Consider the following 14721-nt stretch of genomic DNA (forward strand, 5'->3'; position numbering starts at 1 on the left):
CCCCACGCTCCCCCAAAATCCCAGACCCCCCCCCAAAATCCCCACATCCCCAAAAGCGCATCCTCCCCAAAAACTCAGACACCGCAAAACCTCAGCCCCCCAAAAAAAACGCCAGACCCCTCCCAAAAAAAACAGACCCCCCCCAAAAAACCCCAGACCCCCCCCAAAAACCCCAGAACCCCCCCAAAAACCCCAGAACCCCCCCAAAAACCCCAGAACCCCCCCCCTCACCGCAGGGTGCTGAGCGTCTCCTCGTAGTTGATGTCGGCCGGGCTCAGCGCCGCGATCATGGCCGTGCGGGAGTTACCCCCTGCGGGGGGAGCGCCGGGGGGGGGGTCAGGGACCCCCCAAAAACCCTCAGCCCCCCCAAAAAACCCTCAGCCCCCCCAAAATCCCTCCCCACCTCACCCAGGTTCTCCTTCAGCAGCCAGGTCAGCACCGAGTCCCGGTAAGGAATAAATTCCGCTTTCTTCTTTTTGCTGTTTTGCTGTTTTTTTTTTGGGGGGGGGGACGCACAAAATAAAGAAGGGGGGGGTTGTGCGCGCCCCTCCCCCGCACCGAGGGGACGCAGACGTGCGGGGAAAAGGGGGGGGCGACCCCCGATTCCCCCCCTTCCCCCCCCAAAAAAGCACTCACCGCCTCGGCCAGAGCGGAGATGACCTTCCCCAGAGTGGTCAGAGATTTGTTGATGTTGGCGCCTTCCTGGGGAGGGGGAGGGGGGCTTGGAGGGGGGGGGGGGCGGCACCGGGGACCCCCCCTTTGGGGGTACAGGGGTCCCCCCCCTCCCCAAACCCCCCCCCCCAGGCTCACCTTGAGGCGCAGCCCCTTGGCCCCCGAGGCGTCGGCGCGCTCGCTGCCGGCCAGGTCCACCAGGCTGATGCGGCTCACCTGGGGGGGGGGCAAAAGGGGGGGTTTTGGGGGGGTTTTTGGGGGGCAGAGGGGATTTGGGGGGGGCCTGGGGGTCTGGAAGGGTTTGGGGGATATCCAGGGGGGTTTGGGGGGATTTGGGGAGGATTTGGGGGGGGCCTGGGGGGTCTGGAAGGGTTTGGGGGGAAATCCGGGGGGGGTTGGGGGGGGGGTTGGGGGGGCAGAGGGGATTTGGGGGGGGCCTGGGGGGTCTGGAAGGGTTCGGGGGAAATCCGGGGGGGTTTGGGGGGTTTGGGGGGGGCAGAGGGGATTTGGGGGGCGGCTGGGGGGTCTGGAAGGGTTTGGGGGGAAATCCGGGGGGTTTTGGGGGGGTTTTTGGGGGGCAGAGGGGGTTTGGGGGGGGCCTGGGGGGTCTGGAAGGGTTTGGGGGGAAATCCGGGGGGTTTTGGGGGGGGTTTTTGGGGGGGCAGAGGGGATTTGGGGGGGGCCTGGGGGGTCTGGAAGGGTTTGGGGGGAAATCCGGGGGGGTTTGGGGGGGGCAGAGGGGATTTGGGGGGGGCCTGGGGGGTCTGGAAGGGTTTGGGGGAAACTTGGGGGGGGTTGGGGGGATTTGGGGGGGCAGAGGGGATTTGGGGGGGGGCCAGGAAGGGTTTGGGGGGAAATCCGGGGGGGTTTGGGGGGGGCAGAGGGAATTTGGGGGGGGCCTGGGGGGTCTGGAAGGGTTTGGGGGGAAATCCGGGGGGTTTGGGGGGGCAGAGGGGATTTGGGGGGGGCCTGGGGGTCTGGAAGGGTTTGGGGGAAATCCGGGGGGTTTGGGGGGGCAGAGGGGATTTGGGGGGGGCCTGGGGGGTCTGGAAGGGGTTTTGGGGGAAACTTGGGGGGGTTGGGGGGATTTGGGGGGCAGAGGGGATTTGGGGGGGCCAGGAAGGGTTTGGGGGGAAATCCGGGGGGTTTTGGGGGGGGTTTTGGGGGGGCAGAGGGGATTTGGGGGAATTTTAAGGAATGTGCCGAGAATTTCAAAGGACTTGGGAAGAATTTCAGTGAATGTGGGAGAATTTTGAGGGACGTGGGGGAATTTCGAGGGACGTGGGGGGAATTTCGAGGGATTTGTGGGAATTTCGAGGGATTTGTGGGAATTTCGAGGGATTTGTGGGAATTTCGAGGGATTTGTGGGAATTTCGAGGATCGGGGGGGGAATTCGAAGGGATCGGGGGGGGAATTCAAAGGGATCGGGGGGGGGATTCGAAGGGATCGGGGGGGGATTCGAAGGGATCGGGGGGGGGATTCGAAGGGATCGGGGGGGGGATTCGAAGGGATCGGGGGGGGGGGATTCGAAGGGATCGGGGGGGGGATTCGGGGAATTTAAGGGACGGGGGGGGGAATTTAAGGGACGGGGGGGGAATTTAAGGGGACGGGGGGGGAATTTAAGGGACGGGGGGGAATTTAAGGGACGGGGGGGGAATTTAAGGGACGGGGGGGGGAATTTAAGGGACGGGGGGGGGAATTTAAGGGACGGGGGGGAATTTAAGGGACGGGGGGGGAATTTGAAGGGGACGGGGGGGGAATTTGAAGGGGACGGGGGGGGAATTTAAGGGATCGGGGGAAAATTTGAAGGGATCGGGGGAAAATTTGAAGGGATCGGGGGAAAATTTGAAGGGATCGGGGGAAAATTTGAAGGGATCGGGGGAAAATTTGAAGGGACGGGGGGGGGTTTGGGGGGGCGCGGCGGCACCTTCTCGGTGTGGAGGTCGGTGAGGCGGTCGTGGCGGCGTTGGCTGAAGACGATGGTGAAGACGGCGTGGGAGCGGCTGCTCGTCTCGTTCATGCTGGTGGCCGCCACTGTCCTGCGGGGAGACGGGGGGAAGGGGGGGGCTCGGGGGGGGGCTTTGGGGCGTCCCCCCCATCGCGGGGCGCCCCCGGGCCCTGACCTGGCCTTGTTGCCGCTGTCCATGAGGTCGGCGATGTCCTCGAAGGAGGTGACGGCCAGGCGGGACAGGTCCTGGACGTAGGGGCCCATGAGGGGGTGCTCCCGCACCCGCAGCCCCCCCCCGGCTTTTGGGGTTCAGCAGGTCCCGCACCCGCTCGCAGTAGATCTCCATGTAGCTCACCTGGGGGGGGGGGGACATAAAGCACCCCCAAAACCATGAGGGGGAGACCCCCAAACTCGGGGGGGGGAGGCCCCCAAAACTCATGAGGGGAGAACCCCAAGCCTCATAGGGCGGAGAACCCCAAACCTCATAGGGGGGAGCCCCAAACTCACGGGGGGAGACCCCCAAAACTCATGGGGGGACTCCCAAACCTCATGGGGGGGACCCCAAAACTCATGGGGGGGACTCCCAAACTCACGGGGGGACCCCCAAACCTCATGGGGGGAGAACCCCAAACCTCATGGGGGGGAGCCCCAAATCTCATGGGGGGAGAACCCCAAACTAACGGGGGGGGAGCCCCAAATCTCATGGGGGGAGAACCCCAAACTCATGTGGGGAGAACCCCAAACCTCATAGGGGGGAACTCCTAAACCTCATGGGGGGAGTACCCCAAACCTCATGGGGGGGAGAACCCCAAAACTCATAGGGGGACTCCCAAACTCGGGGGGGGACCCCCAAACCTCATGGGGGGAGAACCCCAAACCTCATGGGGGGGAGCACCAAACTCACAGCGGGGAGAACCCCAAATCTCAGGGGGGGAGACCTAGAAAGAGGTGGGGGTGGGGGGGACTGAACCCCCAAAACGGGGAGGAGGAACTCCCAAACTGATAGGGGGACCCCCCAAAATGGGGAGGGGTGGACACTCCCAAACTGATGGGGGGACACTCCCAAACTGATGGGGGGGACCCCCCCCAAACTGGGAACGAGGGGTCTGCAAGATTGGGGGACCCCCCCCCAAACCCCCACCCCCCACCAAAGAAGGGATCCGCAAGATGGGGCAACTCCCCCCTCCCCCCCCCCCCAAAATGTGGGGTCTGCAAAATGTGGGGGGGGCCCCCCAAACCCCCCCAAATTCCCCCCAACTCACCTCCACGGAGAAGGTGAGGTCGGGGGATCCCTCCCGGCCCACGCGGGCGAAGAGGTCCTCACAGAGCTGCGGGAGGATGAGGGGGGGGGGGGGGGGCGGAGGGGCGCTGAGCTTTTGAGAAGCTTTCGGGGGTCCATCCCCCCCCAAAAATCCCCTCGAGACCCCCCCCCCGCACCTGGGGGATGATGCCCCGCTGCCCGGCCTCCTGCCGCCCCATCATGGTGTAGGATTTGCCGGCGCCGGTCTGGCCGTAGGCGAGGACGCAGACGTTGTAGCCCTCGAAGGCGTGAAGCAGCATCTCCTCCCCGATGTCCTGGTAGACGCGGCGCTGCGAGGCGAACTGGGGGTCCTCCTCCTGGGGGGGGGGGGAAATAAGGGGTGTCGGGGACCCCCCCAAATCTACGTGCCCCCCTCGCCCCCCTGCCGGTACTCACCGAGGTGTGGGACCAGTAGGAGTAGTCGAAGGTGAAGTGTTTGGTGCCGTCTTTGGGGAGTTTGGGGTTGGTGATGCCTATGGGGGGGGTTGGGGGGGACACACGCACCGTGGGGAGGGGGGGGGGGGGTGACAGCATGTTGGGGACACACCGTCACCCCCCCCCACGTCACCGCCGTCACCCCCCTCGCCGTCGTTCGGCTGCTATTTTTAGCGCCGGCGGCAGCTGGTTCTCCGGGCCGGTGGCCAGGCCGGTGCCGCGGGGACAAGGACGGGAAGGGAGGGGAGAGAGGGGAGGGGGGGTGGGTGTCTGTCCCACTCCCGTGTCCGTTCGTCCCGTGTGTGTCCCCAACACCCCAAAACGTCACTCACAGGTGGTGTTGCCCCGCATCTGGATGACGCACTTGGCCTGCCGGCTGGTCTCCCGGGCGTTGAAGGGCCGCACTCTGACCGCCACCTTCACCGACGCGCCCGCCATGCCGCCGCCGGCTTCGCCCTGCCGGGGACAGACGGACGCACTGAACAACACACACACACCCCCCCCCACACACACACCCCCACACCCCCCCCTCCGTTCCTGCGAGGATAACGACACCCCCACACCGGGGCGTGCGACGCCCCCACCCGAGGGTTGGGTTAAACATCAACCTGCCGCCAACGCCCGCCCGGCTGCGGGGAACGGGGAGGGGGGGGACACACGTCCGTCCGTCCCCCCCCAACCCCGGCCAAGGAGAGGCCTAAAAATAACCCCCGGGGTGGCGCCGGGGGGGGGGACGACGATGACGGCGATGCCGAAAGAGCTGGAAACCCCCCCCCCGCACCCCCCCCATCCCCCGGCCTGGGGGACAGGCGGTGCCCCCCAAGTACAGGCGGTGCCCCCCAAGTACAGGCGGCGCCTTGGGGGGGGGTCACGGTGAGGGTTGGGGGGGTCAAAGGTTGGGGTTGGGGGGAGTCCCCTCCTCCGCAGTGTCCCCCCCTGTCCCCGGGTGACTCCGGACCGGGATAAACAGCACATGACCCCCCCACACTCCCCGCTCGGCTTTCACCACACCCCCCCCCAAAAAAAATTGGGGGCTCCCCCCAGGCCTGAGCCTCCCCTGCAGAGGCCGGAGGCTGTGACCCCCCGCCACCCTGAGGGCCCCCCAAACTGCTGTCACCCCTAATAACCCCCCAAAGCCCTGAATCCCCCCGACCCCCCCCAAACCTGCTCCCTACCCCGTGACACCCCTAACCTGTGCCCCCCACACCTGAGTCCCACCAACCCCCCCATAACCCCCCTAAATCCACTCCCTGTCCCCCCATAACCCCCCAAACCCGCTCCCCAACCCCCTCTAAACGTGCTCCCTACCCCCCTGTGACCCCCCAACCCCCCCATAACCCCCCTAAATCCGCCCTGTCCCCCCATAACCCCCCAAACCCGCTCCCCAACCCCCTGAATCCCCCCCAACCCCCTCTAAACGTGCTCCCTACTCCCCTGTGACCCCCCAACCCCCCCATAACCCCCCTAAATCCGCCCCCTACCCCCCAAACCTGCTCCCCAAACCCCTGAATCCCCCCAACCCCCTCTAAACCTGCTCCCTACCCCCCTGTGACCCCCCGACCCCCCATAACCCCCCTAAACCCGCCCCCTACCCCCCCATAACCCCCCAAACCCGCTCCCCAAACTCCTGAATCCCCCTGAACTCCTCCCAAACCTGCTCCCTAACCCCCCTGTGACCCTCCAACCCCCCCCATAACCAACCCCCCTAAATCCGCCCCCTACCCCCCCATAACCCCCCAAACCCGCTCCCCAACCCCCTGAATCCCCCCCAACCTCCTCTAAACCTGCTCCCTACCCCCCTGTGACCCCCCCCACCCCCCCTAAATCCGCCCCCTACCCCCCCATAACCCCCCTAAATCCGCCCCCTGCCCCGCCATGACCGCCCCAAACCCGCTCCCCGCGGCCGGTGCCTCACCTGCCCCGCGGTCCTTCATCCCCTCCGCCCCAGGGCGGCCATCCCGACCTCGCCCCGCCGGCGGGGCCGGAGCTCCGGCATCGGCCCAGGGCCCGGCGGGGGCGGGGCGGGGCCGGGCCCGGAGGCGGCGGCGGCGGCGGCACAGTGGGCGGGGCCGAGCCGCGGTGACGCGCGAGGGGCGGGGCGCGACGCCGGGCGGGGAGGGGGCGGAGCTCCCCATCGCCCCGCCCACCCTTAAAGGGGCAGCAGGCACAGGGCGTGAGGGTGGAGGGCGCGGCGCGACATAACATCGGCGACGTAATATCGGCGATATTAGCGGGGTTCCCCCCTTCCCCCTTTCCTCCCCCGCTCACCCCGAGGAAACCGGAGGGTCCGGGTGAGAGAAACGTCCCTCCTTGTCCCCGTTTCACCCCTTTTCCCGCTTTTTTTCCCCCTCATATTCCTCTCACGCTTCTGTCGCTTTCCCCTCACGGTTTTCCCCTTTTTTCCTCACGCTTTTTCTCTCGCGTTTTTGTCTCCTTTTCCCTCACGCTTTTTCCCTCGCGTTTTTGTCTCCTTTTCCCCCACGCTTTTTCCCTCGCGTTTTTGTCTCCTTTTCCCCCACGCTTTTTCCCTCGCGTTTTTGTCTCCTTTTCCCCCACGCTTTTTCCCTCGCATTTTTGTCTCCTTTTCCCCTCACGTTTTTCTTTTCTTTTCCCTCTCTCATACTTTTCCCGCCTTTTTCTCTCATGGCTTTCTCTCATTTGCTTTCCTTTCCCCTTTTTTTTTTGCCTCGTTTTTTCTCACTTTCCTCCTATTCACTTTACACACTTCTTCCGTTCTTTTCCTTTTTTCCTCACGTTTTTGCCTCATAGTTTTCCCTCACGCTTTTCCCCAGTTATCTCTTATTTTCTACTTCAATTTTCTCTCCTTTTTTTCACACTTCTCCTCACATTTTCTCCTGAGACGTTTCCTCCTTTCCCCACCATTTTCTCCCCTCACACTTTTCCTCTCATTTTCCCTCCATTTCCCCCTCGCACATCTCCCACACTCTTTCCCTTTTCTCCTCACGTTCTTCTCCATTTTCCCCTCAGGCGTTTCCCTCAAACTTTTCCCTTTCTCCTCACGCGACTTTTCTCTTCGCTTCTCACACTTTTCCCCCCCATTTTTCAGCCTTTTTCTCTCACGGGTTTTCCCTTCACACTTTCCCCTCAATTTCTCTCTCACGCATTTCTCCCATTCTTTACCTTTTCCCCCTCACGCTTTTCCCCCTCACGCTTCCCCCCCGTTTTCCCTCCTCTTCCCCTCACGCTTCCCCCCGTTTTCCTCACATTTTTCCCTCCTCTTCCCCTCACGCTTCCCCCCGTTTTCCTCACATTTTTCCCTCCTCTTCCCCTCACATTTTTCCCTCCTCTTCCCCTCACATTTTTCCCTCCTCTTCCCCTCACATTTTTCCCTCCTCTTCCCCTCACGCTTCCCCCCGTTTTCCTCACATTTTTCCCTCCTCTTCCCCTCACGCTTCCCCCCGTTTTCCTCACATTTTTCCCTCCTCTTCCCCTCACGCTTCCCCCCGTTTTCCTCACATTTTTCCCTCCTCTTCCCCTCACGCTTCCCCCCGTTTTCCTCACATTTTTCCCTCCTCTTCCCCTCACGCTTCCCCCCGTTTTCCTCACATTTTTCCCTCCTCTTCCCCTCACGCTTCCCCCCGTTTTCCTCACATTTTTCCCTCCTCTTCCCCTCACGCTTCCCCCCGTTTTCCTCACATTTTTCCCTCCTCTTCCCCTCACGCTTCCCCCCGTTTTCCTCACATTTTTCCCTCCTCTTCCCCTCACGCTTCCCCCCGTTTTCCTCACATTTTTCCCTCCTCTTCCCCTCACGCTTCCCCCCGTTTTCCTCACATTTTTCCCTCCTCTTCCCCTCACGCTTCCCCCCGTTTTCCTCACATTTTCCCCTCCTCTTCCCCTCACGCTTCCCCCCCTTTACCCTATTTTCCTGCCCCCCATTTCCCCCCCTCCCCACACACGCTTTCCCCCCCCTTTTCCCCTCACACTCCCCCATCTCCCCTCTTCCCGCCACGTCCCTCACCCGCCCCCTCCCTACAGGCGCCGCCGCCACCACCACCACCACCACCACCTCATGGAGGAGGAGCCCCGGGCAGCCCTCGGCCCCTTCGCCTTCGCCAGGTACGCCCCCAAAATGGCCGCCCCCAAAATGGCCGCCCCCAAAATGGCCGCCCCCAAAATGGCCGCCCCCAAAATGGCCGCCCCCAAAATGGCCGCCCCCAAAATGGCCGCCCCCAAAATGGCCGCCCCCATGGCTCCACAGCCCAGAGGAGGCCCCGGAGCTGCTGCCTGAGGGCTGGAGCCCCTCTGCTGGGAGGACAGACTGGGAGAGATGGGGGGGGGGTCAGCCCGGAGAGGAGAAGGCTGCGGGGAGACCTCAGAGCCCCTTCCAGTGCCTAAAGGGGTACAGGAGAGGTGGGGAGGGACTCCTCATCAGGTTGGCCGGGGCTGGGGGCAGCCCGGGCTGGGGGGAGGTGGTCCCACTCCACCCCGGTCTGGGAGTCTGTGAAATCCCCCCCCCCAATTCCCCTACAGCTCACCCGAACCCCGAGGTGCGTCCCCAAAATCCTCCTGTAACTGCCCCAAACCCCCCTATAGTTGCCCAAATCCATCTATACTTCCCCCAGATCCCCTCATACCTCCCCAAAATCCCACTATACCTCCCCAAAATCCCACTATACCTCCCCAAGATTCCACTACGCTTCCCCAAAATCCCCTCACACCTCCCCAAAATCGCCTGATACCCCCCCAAATCCGTCTATACTTCCCCCAGATCCCCCTATAGCGTCCCAACCCCCCTGTACTGCCCCCAAATCCAACTGTACTGCTGCAAAAAAACCCTATAGGTCTCGCCGTCCCCTATAGCCCCCCACATCCCCCCTATAGCTCCCTATGTCCCCCTATACCTCTCTATGTCCCCTATAGCCCCCCAGATCCCCCCTATAGCTCCCCACATCCCCCTATAACCCCCATGTCCCCTATAGCTCCCTATGTCCTCTATAGTCCCCCACATCCCCCCTATACCCCCTGAGTCCCCCCTATAGCCCCCCCACGTCCCCTATAGGTCCCCATACGTCCCCGCTGACCCCCCTCTCCCCCCCCCCCAGGCAGTCGCGCACCGTCCGCCGCCGCCATGCTGCCGCCCCGCCCGCTCCGCCCCCCAGGTAAGAGGCCTCGTTAGCGCCGGCCTCGTTAGGCGCCAGGGCCTCGCGCTGACAGCGCCTCCCTCCCACCCTCCAGCCCACCCGCCTACCGCCACGCCTCGCCACGCCCGGCCCCGCCCTGCTGTCACGCCTCGCCACGCCCGGCCCCGCCCTGCTGCCACGCCTCGCCACGCCGCCACGCTTCTTCCCAAACTCCCCCTTTTCTCCCACGATTCCCCCCGCTGACGGGGAAGGAGGGCGGGGCCGGGCCACGCCCTGCCGCCCCGCCCTCCCCGCTGCCCTCGCCGCGGGCGCTCTGCCGCCGCCGCCGCCCGCCCCGCCGGCCCCGCCCCGCCGGCCCCGCCTCGGTGCGCTCCCACCTGGAGGAGCTGAAGCGGCGGCAGAGCAGCGTTGACGAGTGAGAGGCCTTTTCTGGGGTGAAAACCGCCACTTTTGGGGGCGGGGAGGAGTTTGGGGCTGACGCCCCTCTCTCCCTTTCTCTCTCCCCCCCCCTCCAGGATGAAGCAGCGGGCGTGGGGCGGGGCGGCGGGGGTGGGGCCGGGCGGGGCCCCCCAGGTGAGCTGGGGGGAGTGGGCGGGGCCGAAAAGCCCCGCCCACCCTCTGGGACTCCGCCCCCTCCCCGGGACCCCACCCCCACGGTGGGGGATGGGGGGAGGCTGCTGGGGGTGGTGAGGGACAGGCGTGACATCACCGCGACGCTATAGACCCCCTATAGCGCCCCATAGAGCCCCTATAGCGCCCTATAGACCCCCTATAGTGCCCCATAGACCCCCCTATTGCCCTATAGACCCCCCTATAGTGCTCTATAGACCCCCTATTCCCCCACAGTGACCCCTATAGCGCCCTATAGACCCCCTATAGCACCCCTTAGATCCCCTATTGCCCCATAGCAACTTCTATAGACCCCCTATTGCCCTATAGACCCCCCTATTGCCCTATAGATCCCCTATTCCCCCATGGCAACCCCTATAGCGCCCTATAGACCCTCTATTGCCCTATAGATCCTCTATAGTGCCCTATAAACCCTTCTATTGCCCTATAGACCCCCTATTCCCCCATAGTGATCTCTATAGTGCCCTATAGACCCCCTGTTGCTCCATAGCGACCCCCTATAGCGCCCTATAGCTTTTCTCTATTGCGCCCTTTAGTCAGGTGGGTGCCGGCTCCGCATGGCCCCGCCCACCCGCCTATTAGCCCCGCCCTCCTCCCCGCTCTTAGCCCCTCCCCGGCGCCTGGCCCCGCCCCTCGCTCGCGGCGCGGCCCCGCCCCCCCCCCCCCCGCGGTGCGCGCTGAGGTCACGCGCCGGCGGCGCTGTCCCCCCCCGCGGGGCGGGAAGATGGCGGCGGGCGGCGGCGGAGGGGGCGGAGGCGGAGGAGGAGGAGGAGGAGGAGGAGGAGGAGGAAGAAGAGGCCTCCCGTTGCCGGCAGGTGGGGCCGGGGGGAGCCGCGGGGCGGGGGTGTGGGGCGGGAGTCCGGGGCTTGTGGGGCGGCCATGGGGCGGGGATGGGGGGTGAGAGCCCGGGGCTTGTGGGGCAGGGATGTGGGGTGTCACAGGGCAGGGATGGGGGGTGCCACGGGGCAGGGATGGGGGGTGCCATAGGGCAGGGATGGGGGGGGTGTGGGGCAGGCATGGGGGGTGCCATGGGGCAGGGATGGGGGGTGCCATGGGGCAGGGATGGGGGGTGCCATGGGGCAGGCATGGGGGGTGCCATAGGGCAGGGATGTGGGGTGTCACAGGGCAGGGATATGGGGGGGTGCCACGGGGCAGGCATGGGGGGTGCCATAGGGCAGGGATGTGGGGGGTGTGGGGCAGGGATGTGGGGGGTGTGGGGCAGGGATATGGGGTGCCATGGGGCAGGCATGGGGGGTGCCATAGGGCAGGGATGTGGGGTGTCACAAGGCAGGGATGTGGGGTGCCATGGGGCAGGGATGTGGGGTGAGAGTCTGGGGCTTGTGGGGCAGGGATGTGGGGTGTCAGCGGGAGAGGGACGGAGGGGGCATGGGACTGGGGTGTGGGGTGCCATTGTGGGGGGTTTTCTGGGGTGTGTGGGGCAGGGATGGGGGGTGCCATGGGGCAGGGATGGGGGGTGCGTGGGGCAGGGATGTGGGGTGTCACAGGGCAGGGATGTGGGGCTTGTGGGGCAGGGATGGGGGGTGCTGTGGGGCAGCGATGTGGGGTGAGAGTCTGGGGCTTGTGGGGCAGGGACGGGGGTGCCATGGGGCAGGGACGTGGTTGCCATGGGGCAGGGATGGGGGGTGTGTGGGGCAGGGACGTGGGTGCCGTGGGGCAGGGATGGGGGGTGGCGACGGGGTGCCAGGAGTACGCAGGGCTGAGCCGTGGGGTGCCCCGAGCGATGTCCCCGCTGTGTCCCCCCCCAACACCCGCTCGGGGGGTGCCACAGGGCCACGGGGAGGGGGCGGTGACCCCCAGTGCCGCCCCCCTCCAGCTCTGAGCCCTTCGCCTGCGCCCCACGGCGAGCTGTGAGCGCCCCGCGCTGCGCCCCGCCATGAGCAGCAAGGACGCCAGCGAGCTCTCGGGTAAGGGGTGAGGGGACACTTGGGGACACCGGGGAGGGGACACCGGGGAGGGGACGGGGACGGGGGGGGGACGTTCAGCCCTCCCCCCGCAGAGAGGAGCCACCTGAAGGTCTTTCTGCCGCGGAAACTGGTGGAGTGTCTGCCCAAATGTGCCGTCCTGCCCAAGGAGCAGCTGCGCTGGAACACCAACGAGGTGGGGGGACACGGGGCATTGGGGACGGGGGGACGGGGGGGGGACACGGGGCATTGGGGACGGGGGGACAGGGGGACGGGGGGTGGGGACACTTGGAGATGTTTGGGGACATGGGGGGACACGTGGGATGGGGTGGGGGGGGACAGGGTGGTGGGGACATGGGGACACGGGGGGACATGGAGCATTGGGGACGCGGGGACGGGGTGGTGGGGACACTTGGAGACGTGGGGACACGTGGGATGGGGGGGGACGGGGGGACACGGGGCATTGGGGACGCGGTGGTGAGGACACTTGGAGACATTTGGGGACACGTGGGATGGGGTGGGGGGGACAGGGTGGTGGGGACATGGGGACACGGGGGGACGTGGAGCATTGGGGACACGGGGACGGGGTGGTGGGGACACTTGGAGACGTGGGGACACGTGGGATGGGGTGTGGGGGGACACGGGGCATTGGGGACGCGGTGGTGAGGACACTTGGAGACATTTGGGGACACGTGGGATGGGGTGGGGGGGACAGGGTGGTGGGGACGTGGGGACACGGGGGGACACGGAGCATTGGGGACGCGGGGACGGGGTGGTGGGGACACTTGGAGACGTGGGGACACGTGGGATGGGGTGTGGGGGGGGACGGGGGGGACACGGGGCATTGGGGACGCGGTGGTGGGGACACTTGGAGACATTTGGGGACACGTGGGATGGGGTGGGGGGGACATGGGGACACGGGGGGACATGGGGCATTGGGGACACGGGGACGGGGTGGTGGGGACATGGGCAGTGGGGGGGAGGGGGGACAAGGCCGAGGGGACACAAGGGGACAGGGTGGGGGGGGGAGTGGGACAGTGGGGACATGGGGTGGGGGGGACGTTGGGGACCGTATTTTGGGGCATGACGGGGGGGGGGGACAGTGGGGTCGGGGATGACGAGGAGCAGCGCGACACGGGGGGGTGACAATGTGACACGGGGGGGTGACAATGTGACACCAGGGGGTGACAGCGCGACACGGGGGGGTGACAACGTGACACATGGGGGGGGGGGGGGGGTCACCTCACCCCTTCCCCCCCTCGCAGGAAATCGCTTCTTATCTCATCACCTTCGAGAAACACGAGGAGTGGCTCTCCTGCTCCCCCAAAACCAGGTGGGGCAGCCGTGGGGCAGCCGTGGGGCAGCCGTGGGGATGGGGGGTGGCCCCCCCCCAACCCTCAGCCCCGTTTTTAGGCCGCAGAACGGCTCCGTCATCCTCTACAACCGCAAGAAGGTGAAGTACCGCAAAGACGGGTACTGCTGGAAGAAGCGCAAAGACGGCAAAACCACCCGCGAGGACCACATGAAGCTGAAGGTGCAGGGGCGTGGAGGTAGGGCCCCCCCAAAAAACCCCCCCCACCCCCAAATCACCCCGCCCCCGGGGCAGTTGGGGAGCGCTGACTGGGGATGGGGGGGGGAGGTGTCGGGGGGGGGATGGGGACCCCCAAGTGGGGGGTTTGGGGGTGTCAGGCCCCCCAAAGAGGGAGGGGGGGTGTCTAGGGGTGTTGGGGACCCCCGGGGGGGGTGTTGGAGGAGTCAGGCCCCCCAAAAGGGGATCTGGGGGGGGGGCTGGGGAGCCCCAGGGGGTAATTTGGGGGTGTCAGCACCCCCAGAGGGTGGCGTTGGGGGGTTGAGGTGGGTTTGGGGGTGTTGTGGGGGGGCTGAGGTGGGTTTGGGGGTGTCATGGGGTTGGTGTGGGGGTGTCATGGGGTCGAGGTGGGTTTGGGGGTGTCATTGGGGGGGTTGAGGTGGGTTTGGGGGTGTCATTGGAGGGATGAGGGGGGTTTGGGGGTGTCATGGGGGGTGAGGTGGGTTTGGGGGTGTCATGGGGTCGGTTTGGGGGTGTCATGGAGAGGTTGAGATGGGTTTGGGGGGTGTCATGGGGGGGCTGAGGTGGGTTTGGGGGTGTCATGGGGTCGGTGTGGGGGTGTCATGGGGGGGTGGGGTGGGTTTGGGGGTGTGATGGGGGGTGGGGTGGGTTTGGGGGTGTCATGGGGTCGGTTTGGGGGTGTGATGGGGGTGGGGTCGGTTTGGGGGTGTCATGGGGTCGGTTTGGGGGGGTCATGGGGTGAGGTGGGTTTGGGGGTGTCATGGGGTCGGTTTGGGGGGTCATGGAGAGGTTCAGATGGGTTTGGGGGTGTCATGGGGGGGCTGAGGTGGGTTTGGGGGTGTGATGGGGGTGAGGTGGGTTTGGGGGTGTCATGGGGTCGGTGTGGGGGTGTCATGGGGGGGCTGAGGTGGGTTTGGGGGTGTCATGGGGTCGGTGTGGGGGTGTGATGGGGGTGGGGTGGGTTTGGGGGTGTGATGCGGTCGGTGTGGGGGTGTGATGGGGGGGTGGGGTGGGTTTGGGGGTGTCATGGGGTCGGTGTGGGGGTGTCCCCGCAGTGCCTCTACGGCTGCTACGTCCACTCCTCCATCGTCCCCACCTTCCACCGCCGCTGCTATTGGCTGCTGCAGGTAACCCCGGGGGGGGGGGGGACCCGCGCGCAGACC

At 65.8% G+C, this 14721-nt stretch overlaps 2 protein-coding genes across 2 annotated transcripts; one reads left to right on the top strand and one right to left on the bottom strand.

Moving 5' to 3' along the window:
• Positions 1-227: 227 nt before the first annotated feature.
• LOC309684461 (kinesin-like protein KIF1C) lies at positions 228-5022 on the bottom strand (the record flags this gene model as incomplete). Its single annotated transcript, XM_082500367.1, is given in 12 exon segments — positions 228-310; positions 409-487; positions 637-702; positions 811-888; positions 2600-2711; positions 2796-2914; positions 2916-2975; positions 3883-3948; positions 4058-4237; positions 4317-4393; positions 4688-4811; positions 4964-5022. Coding segments are annotated over 11 exon segments (1026 nt in total). The 5' UTR covers positions 4794-4811; positions 4964-5022.
• Positions 5023-10764: 5742 nt separating this feature from the next.
• On the top strand, positions 10765-14685 carry LOC309684460 (calmodulin-binding transcription activator 2-like; the record flags this gene model as incomplete). Its single annotated transcript, XM_082500366.1, has 6 exons — positions 10765-10902; positions 11922-12012; positions 12105-12205; positions 13275-13342; positions 13423-13648; positions 14614-14685. Coding segments are annotated over exons 2-6 (498 nt in total), but the record flags the coding sequence as incomplete, so codon positions are not given.
• Positions 14686-14721: the final 36 nt, after the last annotated feature.

The sequence above is a fragment of the Vanellus vanellus genome, assembly GCF_965231255.1.
Source record: "Vanellus vanellus genome assembly, contig: HAP1_SCAFFOLD_2211, whole genome shotgun sequence".
In the NCBI taxonomy this organism is placed as follows: Eukaryota; Metazoa; Chordata; class Aves; order Charadriiformes; family Charadriidae; genus Vanellus; species Vanellus vanellus.